The sequence below is a fragment of the Hyperoodon ampullatus genome, assembly GCF_949752795.1.
Source record: "Hyperoodon ampullatus genome assembly, chromosome: 6".
NCBI classification, from domain to species: domain Eukaryota; kingdom Metazoa; phylum Chordata; class Mammalia; order Artiodactyla; family Ziphiidae; genus Hyperoodon; species Hyperoodon ampullatus.
In genome coordinates this window covers 31377453-31393573 of record NC_136919.1, presented here as the reverse complement: position 1 = coordinate 31393573, position 16121 = coordinate 31377453, and the positions used below count along the sequence as shown (strand labels likewise).

The following is a 16121-nucleotide window of genomic DNA, read 5'->3' as shown; positions in this document are numbered from 1 at the left end:
ATATCCCAAACTAGAAACAGCCCTGATGTGCATCAATAGGATAAACACACTGCAACATATTCATATAGTACAATGCTACCAAGCAATTAAAAGGAATGAACTACTGATAAATACAACAAGATAAATTTCAAAAACATTATGTCATTTAAAAGAAGTCTTACGCCGAAGAGAATATATTGCATGATTTTATTTCTATTCAGTTGTGGGGGAGGGTGTGCATTAATTAGAAAGGAACTTCCTGAGGCACTGGCAATGTTCTATCTCTTGATAGGAGTTCAGGCTGTATAGTTGTATGTATTTGCCAACTCTTTAAATATACACTTACAACTTATGCATTTCATTGTATGTGAATTTTACCTTAAAAAAAGAACAAACTGTAGAAACAAAAATAAATTCTCTCAAAGAAATATGTCTGTTAAAAACTACAAGTGTGAAACTATACTAAATAAGAAAAATAAATTAAGTAATTTTTTGGAAAAAAGTACATAATCAAAGTCAAGTATATGAAGAAACAGAATGACCCTTGCACTTAACACAGATGTCTGCCCGGCCTGCCCCACCCACTTCCTTCAGGTCTCTGGTAAAATACAATTTTAACAGAAAGGCCTTTTCTAACTCCTAATTAACAAGTACCCCCAATTCTCACTTTCTATCCTTGTGTCCTGCTTAATATATATTCATAACCTTTAGTATTACCACAAGAACACATCTGTTTGCTCATTGTATGTCTCACCACCAGTAAAATGTAAACACCAAGAAAGCAGTGGGGGAGAGGGTATTCTTGTACACGTTATTCCATTTCTAACATATCACTCAATTGCAATCAACTTGTGATCTGAGGTAGATTTTAATGGAATGATGTAGGCCTTACAGGAATAAGACCAAAAAAATACACTACAGAGGGAACGTCTCCCCTATTCTCTCCTTTTTGGTCTCTGCCTACAAGAAAGCTGGAATTTCCACTGAAATCCACTCACTCTACATTATCTGGTCCCTCTCCAGCCCCTGCACACTCAGCAAGGAAGAGTGACTAATCTGATAAATCAGTTTGATATTAATTGGGCCATATTTTACTGGAGGGTGAGATCACTGAGTTAGTCAGCCCATGTTTTTGCCACCTTCTTGGCTCCTATTTAACGAGACCTACCAGATCTTGACTTTCTCAGTGCCACCTATGACTGTGTGAAGCAGGCCCACAGGCTTCATTCATGCTACACGTTGGTTAAGGAGTCTAACAATCTGCTTTGCAAATCCAGTCAAGTCTCTGCAGGCAGCATGAATAGATTAAGGGTGGGAGGTTTCAAACCTAAGCTATGTACTCCAGTATAGCTTTTTCCTAAAAACCTTGAATTAAAGGTTATACGAGGGGCTTCCCTGGTGGCGCAGTGGTTGAGAGTCCACCTGCCGATGCAGGGGACACGGGTTCGTGCCCCGGTCCCGGAGGATCCCACATGCTGCGGAGCAGCTGGGCCCGTGAGCCATGGCCACTGAGCCTGCGCATCCGGAGCCTGTGCTCCACAACGGGAGAGGCCACAGCAGTGAGAGGCCCGCGTACCGCAAAAAAAAAAAAAAAAAAAAAAAAAAAAAAAGGTTATAGGATACTTGCACAGATTAATAAAAGTTTGTTCCATAAAGGTTGTACATCTCATTCGGACAGTAATCACTGAACATATACCATATATCAGTCGAAAGGCCAAAGGAGTTATAAAGTCCTAAATCAAGAAAAATAGAAAAAACATAAAAATGATAAAATATTCCATTGGTGCTAAATAACTTATTTTAATAAATTTGTCTTTAATACAAGTATAAAATAAGATTCCTAACATTTCAACTACAGTTAAACCCAAACTTCAAAACTAAGTCAGTAATTAGCAACATGTTAACTGGGAAAAGTTTTTAACTACAAGAGTGTCAAATGCAATACAGAACTCTTAAATATTTAATGCCTTCTGTCAGAATATTAAAAATAAACTTCTTAGCATCCCAAGGCTATCAAAGGTCCTCCACCCCCCAAATTTTTTTAACAAAAGTATAATCCCTGCTGGTGTTTATATTTGTTAAAAATTTTAAATATCAAGACTTCTAACTTGAATATGATTTGAGTAGTTCTATACCATCCGAAGATGCCTGATACATACTAACTTTTTGCAGGCTCATGGTCTTGGTAGAAGAAATCATGTCAGTCACAAAGTTTTAAAATTATAACTGGGCTTTTAAACTACAAAATAAAATAAGAAAATCTAACATGATTTAGTACCTTTTCTTCTTCTTCTTCTTTTAATTATTTTTGCCAATAAGGTACCAAATTTCACTTCATCGTTCTTCATTCAAATAGACTACTACCATACAAGATTTTAGTTTGTTTCTTCTTAATTAGGTGGTTGTTATCAAATGCCTGAGGACAATTCTCATTAGAGCTGAGCATTTTTACATAAGGGTAACTAGTTTTAATTTAAAATAATACTAAAAATATGTGTACATGTACATTAAAATATAACCTATGTAAACTAGTAAGAGACATTCAACTAGAAAACTGAAAAGTACCCATTAAAAAGACGACAAAGGTGAAATTTTTAAATTGAAATAATACTTAAGAATATATGAAATGCTGAGAAGAATAATTTCTCCTACAGTTAAAACAAATGTATTTTAAGGAGAGAGAAAAAAATAAGCTCCTCAAAACTTGCAAAGCAAAACATAGACTTAGTAACTTATTAAAAACTATACCTTTGATTTTCTTTTGAGAAAAAAGAAATAGTTTAAACAAGGGCATGAAACACACTTATGATTAAGACTAATAATACTCTGCTCTCACTGAAAAATACTACTAGAAAAAAATTAAATAAAATTTCAGATATTTCCATTTAATGTGGGCAAAATATACAATGTTTATTTCTGAAATATAAGCTAATAATTTATTTTCATTCATAATATAAAGTGATTTAGGTAAAGTTTACTTTTCCTAGTACTCAAAATTAAACAGGAATTGTTTTCCATATCTAAGAATTATAATGGTAATGTGTAATAAAAGTTTAATTTTGCTAAACTAAAGCTCAAAGAGATTCGAATAAAAAACACGTATGAAAATATCTAGATTAAACAATAAAACTTTAATTTTTGTTATTTTGCAATGACAGTAGGTTTACTTTTTCTAACATTCAAAAACACTAGCCTTTTATCAATATAAAACTATTTTAAAAATCACAATTGAATCCTTTATATATAACTTAGAAAAACCATTTCACATACACTCATAACACTCAGGAAATTACAATCCAGAAAGGGAGAGTCTCCCTGAAACAGAAAGAAATTCTCTTTTGGTCACCTCTAATCCTTATATATAATCTCTATTTTATATCATTTGCATAGAAATATTTATCACAATCTGACAGGTAGATAAGAAAAAGAAAATTTTTTGCCTTCTAAAGCTCATCAAGTAAATTTAGTCAGTCTTCTTAGTATGTTTCTTTTGAACTTTATCTGAAGCATCAGCTATAGGTTTTGAGGTCGGTGAACCAGTACCACTGAGAGATGACTCTGTTTCACTTCTCTTTTCACATGACGAAAACCGCTACTGCCAGCCAAACAGAATCCTAATCAATGTATCCTCAAAACAAGCAAAAGCCGTACCATCAGTCCCTGTAATCATCACGGTTATCTGAAAAAAAAAGTTCAATTTTGAATTTAAATACAAATGTTTTCTGTTTCCTAAAACTGAGAGGGGAAAGTGAAAAAGAAGAAAAGATTCAAAACACTTTTTTTTTTATTGAGGTGTAATTGACATATAATATTATACTAGTTTCAGGTGTACAAAATGATTCGATATCTGCATATATTATGAAATAACCACCACAATAAGTCTAGTTAACATCCGTCACCACTCACAGCACACAAAAATTTTTTTATGTGATGAGAATTTTTAAGATCTACTCTCTTAGCAACTTGCAAATATGCAATACAGTATTACAACAGTTACCATGCTATACGTTACAAACTGATGACTTATTTGTTTATAACTGGAAGTTTGAACTTTTTGACTCCTTTTAACCCATTTCACCAAGCCCCCAACACCACTTCTGGCAACCACTAATCTGTTCTCTGTATCTATGAGCTCGCGTTTTTTTAAATTTTAGATTCCACACATAAATGAGATCATACTGTATTTGTCTTTGTCTCATTTTTTTCACCAGGCATAATGCCCTGGTTATGATGTTAGCTGTGGGCTTGTCATATATAGCCTCTATTATATTGAGGTACATTCCCTCTACACCCACTTTGTTAAGAGTTTTTATTGTAAATGGATGCTGAATTCTGTCAAATGCTTTTTCTGTATCTATTGAGATTATATGATTTTTATCCTTCATTTTGTTAATGTGATATATCACACTGATTGATTTGCAGATGATGAACCATCCTTGCATCCCTGGAATCAATCCCACTCGATCACGATGTATAATCTTTTTAATGTATTGTTGAATTCAGTTTGCTAATATTTTGTTGGGGGGTTTTGCATCTATGCCCATCAGGGATATTGCCCTATAATTTTCTTTTCTTGTGGCATCCTTGTCTGGTTTTGGTTTCATGGTAACGTTGGCCTTGTAAAATGAGTTTGGAAGCATTCCCTCATCTTTTATTTTTGGAAGAGTTTGAGAAGGATTGGTATTAATTCTTGTAATGTTTGGTAGCATTCACCAGCAAAACTGTCTGGTCCTGAATTTTTATTTGTTGGGAGGTTTCTGATCACTGATACAATCTCCTTACTGGTAACTGGTCTATTCAGATTTTCTATTTCTTTGTGATTCAGTCTTGACAGGTTTTATGTTTCTAGAAGTATGTCTATTTCTTCTAGGTTGTCCAAGTTGTTGGCATACAAGTGTTCATAGCAGTCTCAATCCCTTGTATTTTCATGGTATCAGTTGTAACATCTCCTCTTTCATTTCTGATTTTATCCACTTGAGTTCTCTCGTTTTCTTTCTTGGTGAGTCTAACTGAAGGTTTGTTAATTTTGTTTATCTTTTCAAAGAACCAACTCTTAGTTTGGTCTTTTCTATTGGCCTTTTAGTCTGTATTTCATTTATTTCTGCTCTATGTTATTTCCTTCCTTCCATTAACTTCGGGCTTCATTTGTTCTTATTCTAGTTCCTTAAGGTATAAAGTTAGGTTATTTGAGATTTTTCTCATTTCTTGAGGTAGGCATTTATTGCTATGAACTTCCCTCTTAAAACTACTTTTGCTGCATCCCATAAGATTGGAATGTTGTATTTCCATTTTTGTCTCAAGGTATTTCTTTGATTTCTCTGTTATTTCTTCACTGACCCACTGGTTGTTCTATAGCATTATGTTTAATTCCCACATGTTTGTGATTTTTCCAGTTTTCTTCCTAGTAAACAATTTCCAGTTTCATACTATTCTAGCTGGAAAAGATTCTTGATACAATTTTCATCTTCTTAAATTTATTAAGACTTGTTTTATGACCTAACATATGATGAATCCTGGAGAATATTCCATGTGTGCTTGAGAAGAATATGTATTCTGTTGCTTTTGGATGGAATGTCCTGTCTATATCTTTAGTTAAGTCTATCTAGTCTAATATGTCCTTTGGGGCAATGTTTCCTTCTTGATTCTCTGTCTAGTGATCTATCCATTGTTGTAAGTGAGGGGACTTCAATAAGTCCCCTACTATTATTGTTTTGCTCTCTATTTCTCTCTTTAGGTCTGTTAACATTTGCTTTATATATTTACGTTGGTACATAAATATTTGCAAATGTTATATATCCTCTTATTAGAAATGACCCCTTTATCATTATGTAACGCCCTTCTTTCTAATTAGTCTTTGTTTTAAAGTCTATTTTGTTTGATATAAGTATAGCTATCCCAACTTTCTTTGGGCTTCCATTTGCATGGAATATATTTTTCCATCCCTTCACTTTCAGTCTATTTCTCTCCTCACATCTGCAGTGAGTCTCTTGCAGGCAGCATATAGATGGGTCTTATTTTTTTTTATCCATTCAGCTACTCTATGTCTTCTGAATAGAGAATTCAGTCAAGTTACATTTAAAGTAATTAACAAGTATGTACTTATTGTCATTTTGTTAATTGTTTTCTGGCTGTTTTGTAGTTCCTCTCTGGTCCTTTCTTCTTCCCTTGCTCACTTCCATTATGGCTTGATGACTTTCTCTAGTGCTATGCTTAGATTACTTTCTTGTTATCTTTTGTGTATATACTACAGGGTTTTGCTCTGTAGTTATATTTTCATATAACAACATAGGTTAGTGACAGTCTATTTTAAGTTGATAATAACTTAAGTATAAATGCATTTTAATGTTCTATATTTTTACTCTCCCCCTCAATGTTTTTTGTCTTTGATGTTACATTTTACATCTTTTTATCTTGTGTGTATCCCTTAATTATTGTAGTTACAGTTATTTTGACTACTTTTGTCTTTTAACATTCGTACTAACTTTGTAAGTGATTAATCCACTACCTTTACTATATATTAACCCTTACCAGTGAGCTTTATATTTTCATGTTTTCTTGTTACTAATTAGCATCCTTTCCTTTCAGCCTAAAGAAGTCCCTTTAACATTTTGTGTAAGGTCAATTTAGTGGTGATAAGCTCTAGCTTTTGCTTGTCTGGAAAAATTCTTTCTCTCTCCTCTAACTCTGGATGTAACTGCCAGGTGGAGTAACTTAGGTTGGGAGTTTTTTTCCTTCAGTGCTTTGAATATATCATGCCACGCCATTCTGGCCTGCAAAGTTTCTACTGGAGATATCTGCTCACAGTCTTATGGGGGTTCCTTTATACATAACACACTGTTTTTCCATTGCTACTTTTAAGAATCTCTCTTTGCCTTAAACTTTTGACATTTTAATTATAATGTGTCTTGGTGGGATCTCTTTGGGGTCCCCTTATGTGGAACTCTCTGGGCTTCCTGGATCTGCATGCTTGTTTCCTTCCCCCAGATTAGGGAAGTTTTCAGCCATTCTTTCTTCAAATAATTTTTCTGCCCCTTTCTCTCTCTTCTTTCCTTCTGGGAGCCCTGTTATGTGAACGTCAGTCCTCCTGATGTTGTCCCGTAAGTTCCTTAACCTATCTTCACTTTCTTTCATTCTTTTTCCTTTTTGCAGCTCTGATTGGGTGAGTTCCACTGCCTGGTCTTCAAGTTCACTGATGCTTTTTGCTTCTTCTAGTCTGCTGTTGAACCCCCCTAGTAAATTTTTTAGTTCAGTTATTATATTCTTCAGCTCTGTGACTTCTATCTAGTACTTTCTTATATTTCCAATTTTCTTCGTTGAAGTTCTCACTGTGTTCAATATGCATTCTTAATTTAATCTTCAGCAGAAGCAAATTAAGTTAGGTTCTGGAAAAAAAATCTGTTCTCTATAAGTTTACACTTAATTAATGGAAAAGAACATAACTCATTAACAATAATACAAAATACCACATTCTTGAGTGCCAAATGAGCAGCATAAGCAAAAAAATACATTTAGTATTGCAAGGAAATAAGAAGATAAAATATCATTTACAGTCTACACCAAATGACCAATAATACCTATTATTACTATGCACTTAACATGTGCCAGAACTGTGATAAGTGTTTTGTATTACCTTATTCTCTTTAAATGTAATCCAAAAACTACTCTATTATTACTCTCATCATAGAGATGTGGAACTGAGGTTCTGACAGGTTAAGTAACTTGCTCAAAGTCACAGAGCTAATAAGTGGTTAAGCAGTTTGGAACACTCAGATTTTGAGTTTGATCACTAAATACACTGCAGTCTATCATTATCTAAAGTCACAGACTTCCAGTAAATTGTAGAATCCTGCCAGTATGAGGGACTGTAGTAAGTCTCTAGCCATCCAATTTTTTCCATATATATTTATATGTATAAGCAACTGAGACACTGAGAGACAGAATGGAGTGCTACCAATCTTTTATCTGGCAAAATGTATAGTGTTCAGAGATATTTAGATTTGCTCAAGAAATTATACTGGTGCCAAAATGAACTTGGGACAACGTTATGGACTAGAATGGTTCCCAAAAGCCCATGAATTTCCAAGAGGCAATTCCTCCAGCAGATCTCAGATAATGAATCAAACTAGATATTTTTGGAATTAAATTCTCACAAGAGGTCCCTACATAATCAGCTTTCCTGAGGACATTGGAAACAAGAGTAAATTCTTATTATCTGCAATATAGTCTAGGTAGTGGGGACTTGGAGACAAAGTGGGTGTCCATCACAAGAGGAATGGATAAGTGAAATGTATATTGTGTAATTGTTTAAAATAATAAATTGTAAAGTTATATGGAAAAATTCTTAAAATATACTGTTAGGTGAAAATGAGACCAAGAACAAAAGCTATAACGTACTATCACTTATATAAACAGAAAAATGCATGCACACAGCATTGTGAATGTACTAAACACCACTGAATTGCATAAACAGCTGATTTTGTTATGCCAATTTGACCACAATAAAAATAAACAAATAACAAATAAACCTTTTTTCAATGCATGCACATAAACTACAGGCCAGCCATGACTAAATAGCTTATATCAGACTCAGTATCTCAACAAAATCAATATAAAAGACATAAAACAACTGTAAAAAGACACCGGAGAACAACCAATACGGGTATAACCTGGTGGGGTTATGATCCCTAAAAGAAAGGAAGTTGAACAAAGTGAACTCCACATTTATCCTGGCTTTTTCTTTTAAGGACATGTGTCAATTCACAGCATAGGGAAATGAAATGCAGAAGTCCCAAATGTGTTAAAGAGACAGAGGCTGGAGTCTGAGAAGGCCAAAGCGTCTAGCACTTGAGAGCAGTAACAGCTTAAAGAGGAGTGAACCACATTAAGTAAGCCCCCAAGTCCATGCGTAGTCTGTGCTGGAGGAGTTTACCAATGCTAAACTGTGCAAACATAGAAACAGATTTCAAAAACCTAGCAGAGAACAACAGCTGGGAGGCCAAAGAGCTGAGCAGCCCACTGCTTGGTTCTGGGAAGACAGGTTGGAGTTCAAAGCCAGGCAAGGTGGACCTGCCCAGGGGTACACCTCGGGCTTAAATTGAGACCCCCAAAAGGGTCACATTCTAGAAGGGCAAATCTGAAACAGAATAGCACTAACAAAGCCTAAAATCCACAGGATTAAAATAATCTGCTTGTGCGTTACACCTGGCTGCCAAAAGAATGTTGAATGTAATCCCTGCCATCAAAAATCTTACAGACTAACCAGAGACAGCCAAGTAAATCAGTAATTACAAAACCATAAAGAGTAAGTGCAGTAATGGAGGTTTGCCCAGAAACGTTAAGTAAGGGATATGGATTTGGAAGTCATTACTATACAAGTAAAAGGTAAAGGCATGAATTAGAATGTAATCACCTGGAGAGAATATAGAGTGAGAAGAGTCCAAATATAATGTTAACCTCCAAATTTATACCATTACTGGTTAATATCTAAGAAGAATTTCTTTAGATTAAATTATTCTTTAGAATAAATAGTTACAACGAGATGTATTAGCATAATTATCCTGGTCATAGCTTGACTTCATGGACGGCCAACAAAAAACAAAAGAATTCAGGTCAAACAATGGTCCACTGTCAGGAAAACAGCAATGTCTTTTTACAAAATCCAAAAGAGATGAGTGTCAGGATCTAAAGTACTTCCTGAGAACATGAACTATACTAAGCATTTTTCAAGTTGAGTTTTAATAGAATCTCCACTCCCAGTAGATTCATCACTCAGCTAAGGAGTACTGCTGGCATCATAAATTACTGCTGAGATAGACTTATGAGGTCCATGGATGGATTTCTGTGAATTCAGCCTCTTCTTAGGGCTTAATTCAATAAGGTGACACAAATATAATGGTGACAAATGGAATGAACACTTATTTTTCTATAAATAAAATATAAAACTGTCTCCCTACTTAGCAAACTATTAAAAGAAAAAGCATATTACCTAAATTAAACAGCATTTGACTTCATAGTCTCTTGCTTAAAAAGAGAAGTAAACCAAAGAATGTAGAAGCCCTAATCTGATATTTAAACATATCCTAAAATACAAATTAATTCCAGTAAAGAAACTGTTTGAGCTCTGCCACATTCTGTTTTTTTTTAACATCTTTATTGGAGTATAATTGCTTTACATTGTTGTGTTAGTTGCTGCTGTATAACAAAATGAATCAGCTATACATATACTTATATCCCCATATCCCCTCCCTCTTGCGTCTCCTTCCCATCCTCCCTATCCAACCCCTCTAAGTGGTCACAAAGCACCAAGCTGATCTCCCTGTGCTATGAGGCTGCTTCCCACTAGCTATCTATTTTATATCTGGTAGTGTATATATGTCCATGCCACTCTCTCACTTCATCCCAGCTTACCCCTCCCCTTCCCCGTGTCCTTAAGTCCATTCTCTATGTCTGGGTCTTTATTCCTGTCCTGCCCCTAGGTTCTTCAGAACCATTTTTTTTAGATTCCATATATATGTGTTAGCATACAGTATTTGTTTTTCTCTTCCTGACTTACTTCACTCTATAGGACAGACTCTAGGTCCATCCACCTCACTACAAATAACTCAATTTCATTTCTTTTTATGGCTGAGTAATATTCCATTGTATATATGTGCCACAACTTCTTTATCCATTCATCTGTCGATGGACACTTAGGTTGCTTCCATGTCCTGGCTATTGTAAATAGTGCTGCAATGAACATTGTGGTACATGTCTCTTTTTGAATTATGGTTTTCTCAGGGTATATGCCCAGTAGTCGGATTGCTGGGTCGTATGATAGTTCTATCTTTAGTTTTTTAAGGAACCTGCATACTGTTCTCCATAGTGGCTGTATCAATTTACATTCCCACCAACAGTGCAAGAGGGTTCCCTTTTCTCCACACGCTCTCCAGCATTTATTGTTTGTAGATTTTTTGATGATGGCCATTCTGACCCATGTGAGGTGAAACCTCATTGTAGTTTTGATTTGCATTTCTCTAATGATTAGTGATGTTGAGCATCCTTTCATGTGTTTGCTGGCAATCTGTGTATCTTCTTTGGAGAAATGTCTATTTAGGTCTTCCGCCCATTTTTGGATCGGGTTGTTTTTTTTTTTTTTTGATATTGAGCTGCATGAGCTGCTTGTATATTTTGGAGATTAATCCTGTGTCAGTTGCTTCATTTGCAAATATTTTCTCTCATTCTGAGGGTTGTCTTTTCGTCTTGTTTATGGTTTCCTTTGCTGTGCAAAAGCTTTTAAGTTTCATTAGGTCCCATTTGTTTATTTTTGTTTTTATTTCCATTTCTCTAGGAGGTGAGTCAAAAAAGGATCTTGCTGCGATTTATGTCAGAGTGTTCTGCCTTTGTTTTCCTCTAAGAGTTTTATAGTGTCTGGCCTTACATCTAGGTTTAAGCCCAGGTTTATCTCTGGGCTTTCTATCCTGTTTCATTGATCTATATTTCTGTTTTTGTGCCACTACCATACTGTCTTGGTTACTGTAGCTTTGTAGTATAGTCTGAAGTCAGGGAGCCTGATTCCTCCAGCTCCGTTTTTCTTTCTCAAGATTGCTTTGGCACATTCTTTATATAACATCTCATGTTATATCATTTCAAAATATGCCCAGAAAAATGTGACCTAAAATATAAGTTCCTCAAAGGCACAAACAGTACTCATGTACTTTTATATCCTCTATAGTGCATAGCAATGAGAGTATCATGAATGAACATAACTTCTACCTCATATGAATAATTCAAAGACTATTACAATATATCTATAGAAGCAAAATTTGCATAATTAATTTTTCTCTCCACCCAGAACATACTTCTTCCTGCCTCCATCTGCCCAAATCCAAACAATCCTTTGCAGGGCAACTGCAAAGTGTCTACTCCATTAAACCTCCCCCAATGCCCTCCAATAATTAACTTCTGGTACATGGCATATTCAGCCTGGTTTTCTGGTTACTCTATGCTTTCTTCATTGGTGACATCACTCACTCAGACATTAATAATTACTAACCTAAATGACTGTCAAATAAATCTTCAGATCCTCATTTTTATAAATCTCTTCAATAAGTTGGTTAAATAAACTGTTCATCTGGTAGTACACTCTTAGATAAATAAGTATGAGAGAATTAAATACAGAGAGACCTATGAAAGAGCATTTTAGTCATTTATCACTCAGTCAACAAATATATATTAAAAATCTACTACATGCACCAGACACAATGCTAGGGATACAGTGCTGAATAAAACAAACCTAGTCCGTATCCTCATAAAGTTTAAAAGTACAATGCCTCATATTTCTTTTTAGACAATAACATATTAAAGACAGAGTCTGTGTCTTATTCAAAGTTTACATGTCCAATTGTATCCCCCGACAGGGCCTAATACCATTGTCCCTCATTCATGTATTCAACACAATACTCTACTATCTGAATACACCTCTCAACAGCATGCAGCATAACTGACCAGTCCATCCTTCTTAATACCATCTCCTTGTTTTTAGCAGCTTCTTTCCCGTTTCTCATTCTGGATCTTCCTTATCTAAATATTAGAAAATCTCATGACTCTGTCCTCTCTCCTGTCTCACTCTATGCTTTTGTCCCTATGTAATGTAACTGCCACCCTAAGTTAATTTATAAACTGAATATAATCTCAATAAAAATACCAACAAATTTTATTATGGAGTTAGACAAACTGCCATTAAAGTTCATATCAATATGCAAAAAAAGCGGGGAAAAAACTGAAAATAAACTAACATGCCAGAATATCCAGATAAGACTGAAAACGTGCCCGATTCTCTCTTTAAATAGGATATGCAGCCAGATTTTAATTTTTGCCAATCTGAGGAGAAATGGTATCTGAATGTAATTTTCATTAATATGTTCCCAAATGAGTGTCACATGTTTTCATATGTTTAAGGGACATCATATCTTTGTTGTGTGAATTGTCTGTTGATAAATTTCTTTCAATTTTTTTTTAGGTTTTTAATCCTTTATCCCTTAATTTTTCTTAACAGTTCAAGAATGTTTATGAACTGCTGAATATTCAGGGTTCTACTAGAGATATTTTTTACTTTTTAAGGCTAAAATCTTGTTATGAAATATTTCTTAGAGATAAAAAGTATTTGGAATAGAGGAGTTTTTTTCAATTTTTTTAACTGAACTACAGTTGATTTATTATGTCGTGTTAGCTTCAGGTGTACAGCACAGTGATTCAGTTTCTCATATTTATATATATATATGTGTGTGTGTATATGTGTGTGTGTGTGTATATTCTTTTTCCGATTCTTTTCTCTTACAGGTATTACAAAGTATTGAGTATAGTTCCCTGTTCCATACAGTAGGTCCTTGATGGTTATCTTTTTTATATATAGCAGTGTGTATATATTAAACTTAAAAGCTTCTGTGCAGCAAAGGAAACCATAAACAAAACAAAAAGACAACCTACAGACAGAGAGAAAATATTTGCAAATGAGGCACTAACAAGGGATTCATCTCCAAAATATACAAACAGCTCATACAGTTCAATATCAGAAAAACAAACAACCCAATCAAAAAATGGGTAGGAGTCTACACAGACATTTCTCCAAAGGAAACATACAGATGGCCAACAGGCATATGAAAAAATGCTCCATATTGCTAATTATCACAGAAATGCAAATCAAAACTACAGTGAGGTATCATCTCACACCAGTCAGAATGGCCATCATCAAAAAGCCTGCAAATAATAAATGCTGGAGAGGGTGTGGCAAAAAGGAGCCACCCTACACTGTTGGTGGGAATGTAAATTGGTACAGCCACTATGGAGAGCAGTATGGAGGTGCCTTAAAAACCAAAAATAGAGAGGAGCTTCAAGATGGCAGAAGAGTAAGATGAAGAGATCACCTTCCTCCCCACAAATACATCAGAAATACATCTACATGTGGAACAACTCTTACAGAACACCTACTGAATGCTGGCAGAAGACCTCAGATCTCCCAAAAGGCAAGAAACTCCCCACGTACCTGGGTAGGGTAAAAGAAAAAAGAAAAAAACAGAGACAAAGAATAGGGACAGGACCTGCACCAGTGTGAGGGAGCTGTGAAGAAGTAAAGGTTTCCACACACTAGGAAGCCCGTTCGTGGGCGGAGACTGCCAGTGGTGGAGGAGGGGGTAACTTCAGAGCCATGGAGGAGAGCGCAGCAACAGGGGTGCGGAGGGCAAAGTGGAGAGATTCCCGCACAGAGGATCAGTGCCAACCAGCACTCACCAGCCCGAGAGGCTTGTCTGCTCACCCGCCAGGACGGGTGGGGGCTGGGAGCTGAGGCTCAGGCTTCGGAGGTCGGATCCCAGGGAGAGGACTGGGGTTGCCCACGTAAACACAGCCTGAAGGGGGCTAGTGCGCCACAGCTAGCCGGGAGGGAGTACGGGAGAAAGTCTGGAGCTGCCGAAGAGACAAGGGACTTTTTCTTGCCTCTCTTGTTTCCTGGTGCATGAGGAGGGGGATTAAGAGCGCCGCTTAAAGGAGCTCCAGAGACGGGCGTGAGCCACAGCTATAAGCACGGACCCCAGAGACGGGCATGAGACGCTAAGGCTGCTGCTGAAGCCATCAAGAAGCCTGTGTGCAAGCACAGGTCACTATCCATACCACCAACCCCCTCCGGGAGCCTGTGCAGCCCACCACGGCCAGGGTCCCGTGATCCAGGGACAGCTTTCCCAGGAGAACGCATGGAGCACCTGCTGGCCTCTGCCGCCACAGGCTTGCCCCGCGTTCTGCACTGTTACCGCCGCCTCCCCCCACCACCGGCTGAGTGAGCCAGAGTCCCCGAATCAGCTGTTCCTTTAACCCCGTCCTGTCTGAGCGAAGAACAGATGCCCTCAGGCAACCTACACGCAGAGGCGGGTTCAAATCCAAAGCTGAACCCCAGGAGCTGTGCGAACAAAGAAGAGAAAGGGAAATCTCTCCCAGCAGCCTCAGGAGCAGTGGATTAAACCTCCACAATCAACTTGATGTATCCTGCATCTGTGGAATACCTGAATAGACAACGAATCATCCCAAATTGAGCAGGTGGACTTTGGGAGCAACGATATATGTATTTTTTTCCCTTTTTCTCTTTTTGTGAGTGTGTATGTGTATGCTTTTATGTGTGATTTTGTCTGTAGAGCTTTGCTTTAACCATTTGTCCTAGGGTTCTGTCTGTCCGTTTTTTGTTTTCTTAAAAAAATTTCTATTCCTAATAATTATTTTTTTATTGTAATCATTTTATTTTATTTTATCTCCTTCCTTCCTCCCTTCCTCCCTCCCGCCCTCCCTCTCTCTCTCTCTTTCTTTCTTTCTTTCTTTTCTCCCTTTTATTCTGAGCCATGTGGAGGACAGGTTCTTGCTGCTCCAGCCAGGCGTCAGGGCTGTGCCACTGAGGTGAGAGAGCCAACTTCATGACACTGGTCCACAACAGACCTCCCAGCTCCACGTAATATCAAACGGCGAAAATCACCCAGAGATGTCCATCTCAACACCAACACCCAGCTTCACTCAACGACCAGCAAGCTACAGTGCAGGAAACCCTAGGCCAAACAACTGGCAAGACAGGAACACAACCCCATCCATTAGCACAGAGGCTGCCTAAAATCATAATGAGGTCACAGACACCCCAAAACACACCACCAGACGTGGACCTGCCCAAGAGAAAGACAAGAGCCAGCCTCATCCACCAAAAGATAGGCACTAGTCCCCTCCACCAGGAAGCCTACACAACCCACTGAAACAACCTTAGCCACTGGGGACAGACACCAAAAAACAATGGAAACTACGAACCTGCAGCCTGTGAAAAGGAGACCCCAAACACAGTAAGTTAAGCAAACTGAGAAGACAGAGAAACACACAGCAGATGAAGGAGCAAGGAAAAAACCCACCAGACCTAACAAATGAAGAGGAAATAGGCAGTCTACCTGAAAAAGAATTCAGAATAATGATAGCAAAGATGATCCAAAATCTTGGAAATAGAATGGAGAAAATAAAAGAAACATTTAACAAGGAGCTAAAAGAACTAAAGAGCAAACAAACAGAGATGAACAACACAATAAATGAAATTAAAATTCTATAGAAGGGATCAATAGCAGAATAACTGAGGCAGAAGAACGGATAAG

The 16121-nt window shown here is 36.9% G+C and overlaps 1 protein-coding gene across 1 annotated transcript in view; it reads right to left on the bottom strand.

Moving 5' to 3' along the window:
• Positions 1-3442: 3442 nt before the first annotated feature.
• TMEM38B (transmembrane protein 38B) overlaps positions 3443-16121 on the bottom strand; it is a gene marked incomplete at both ends in the record, with an annotated part of 71834 nt that continues 59155 nt past the window's right edge. Inside the window, 2 exon segments of the mRNA XM_079706690.1 lie at positions 3443-3571; positions 3575-3658. Of these exon segments, the coding sequence (XP_079562816.1) occupies positions 3443-3571; positions 3575-3658 (213 nt within the window).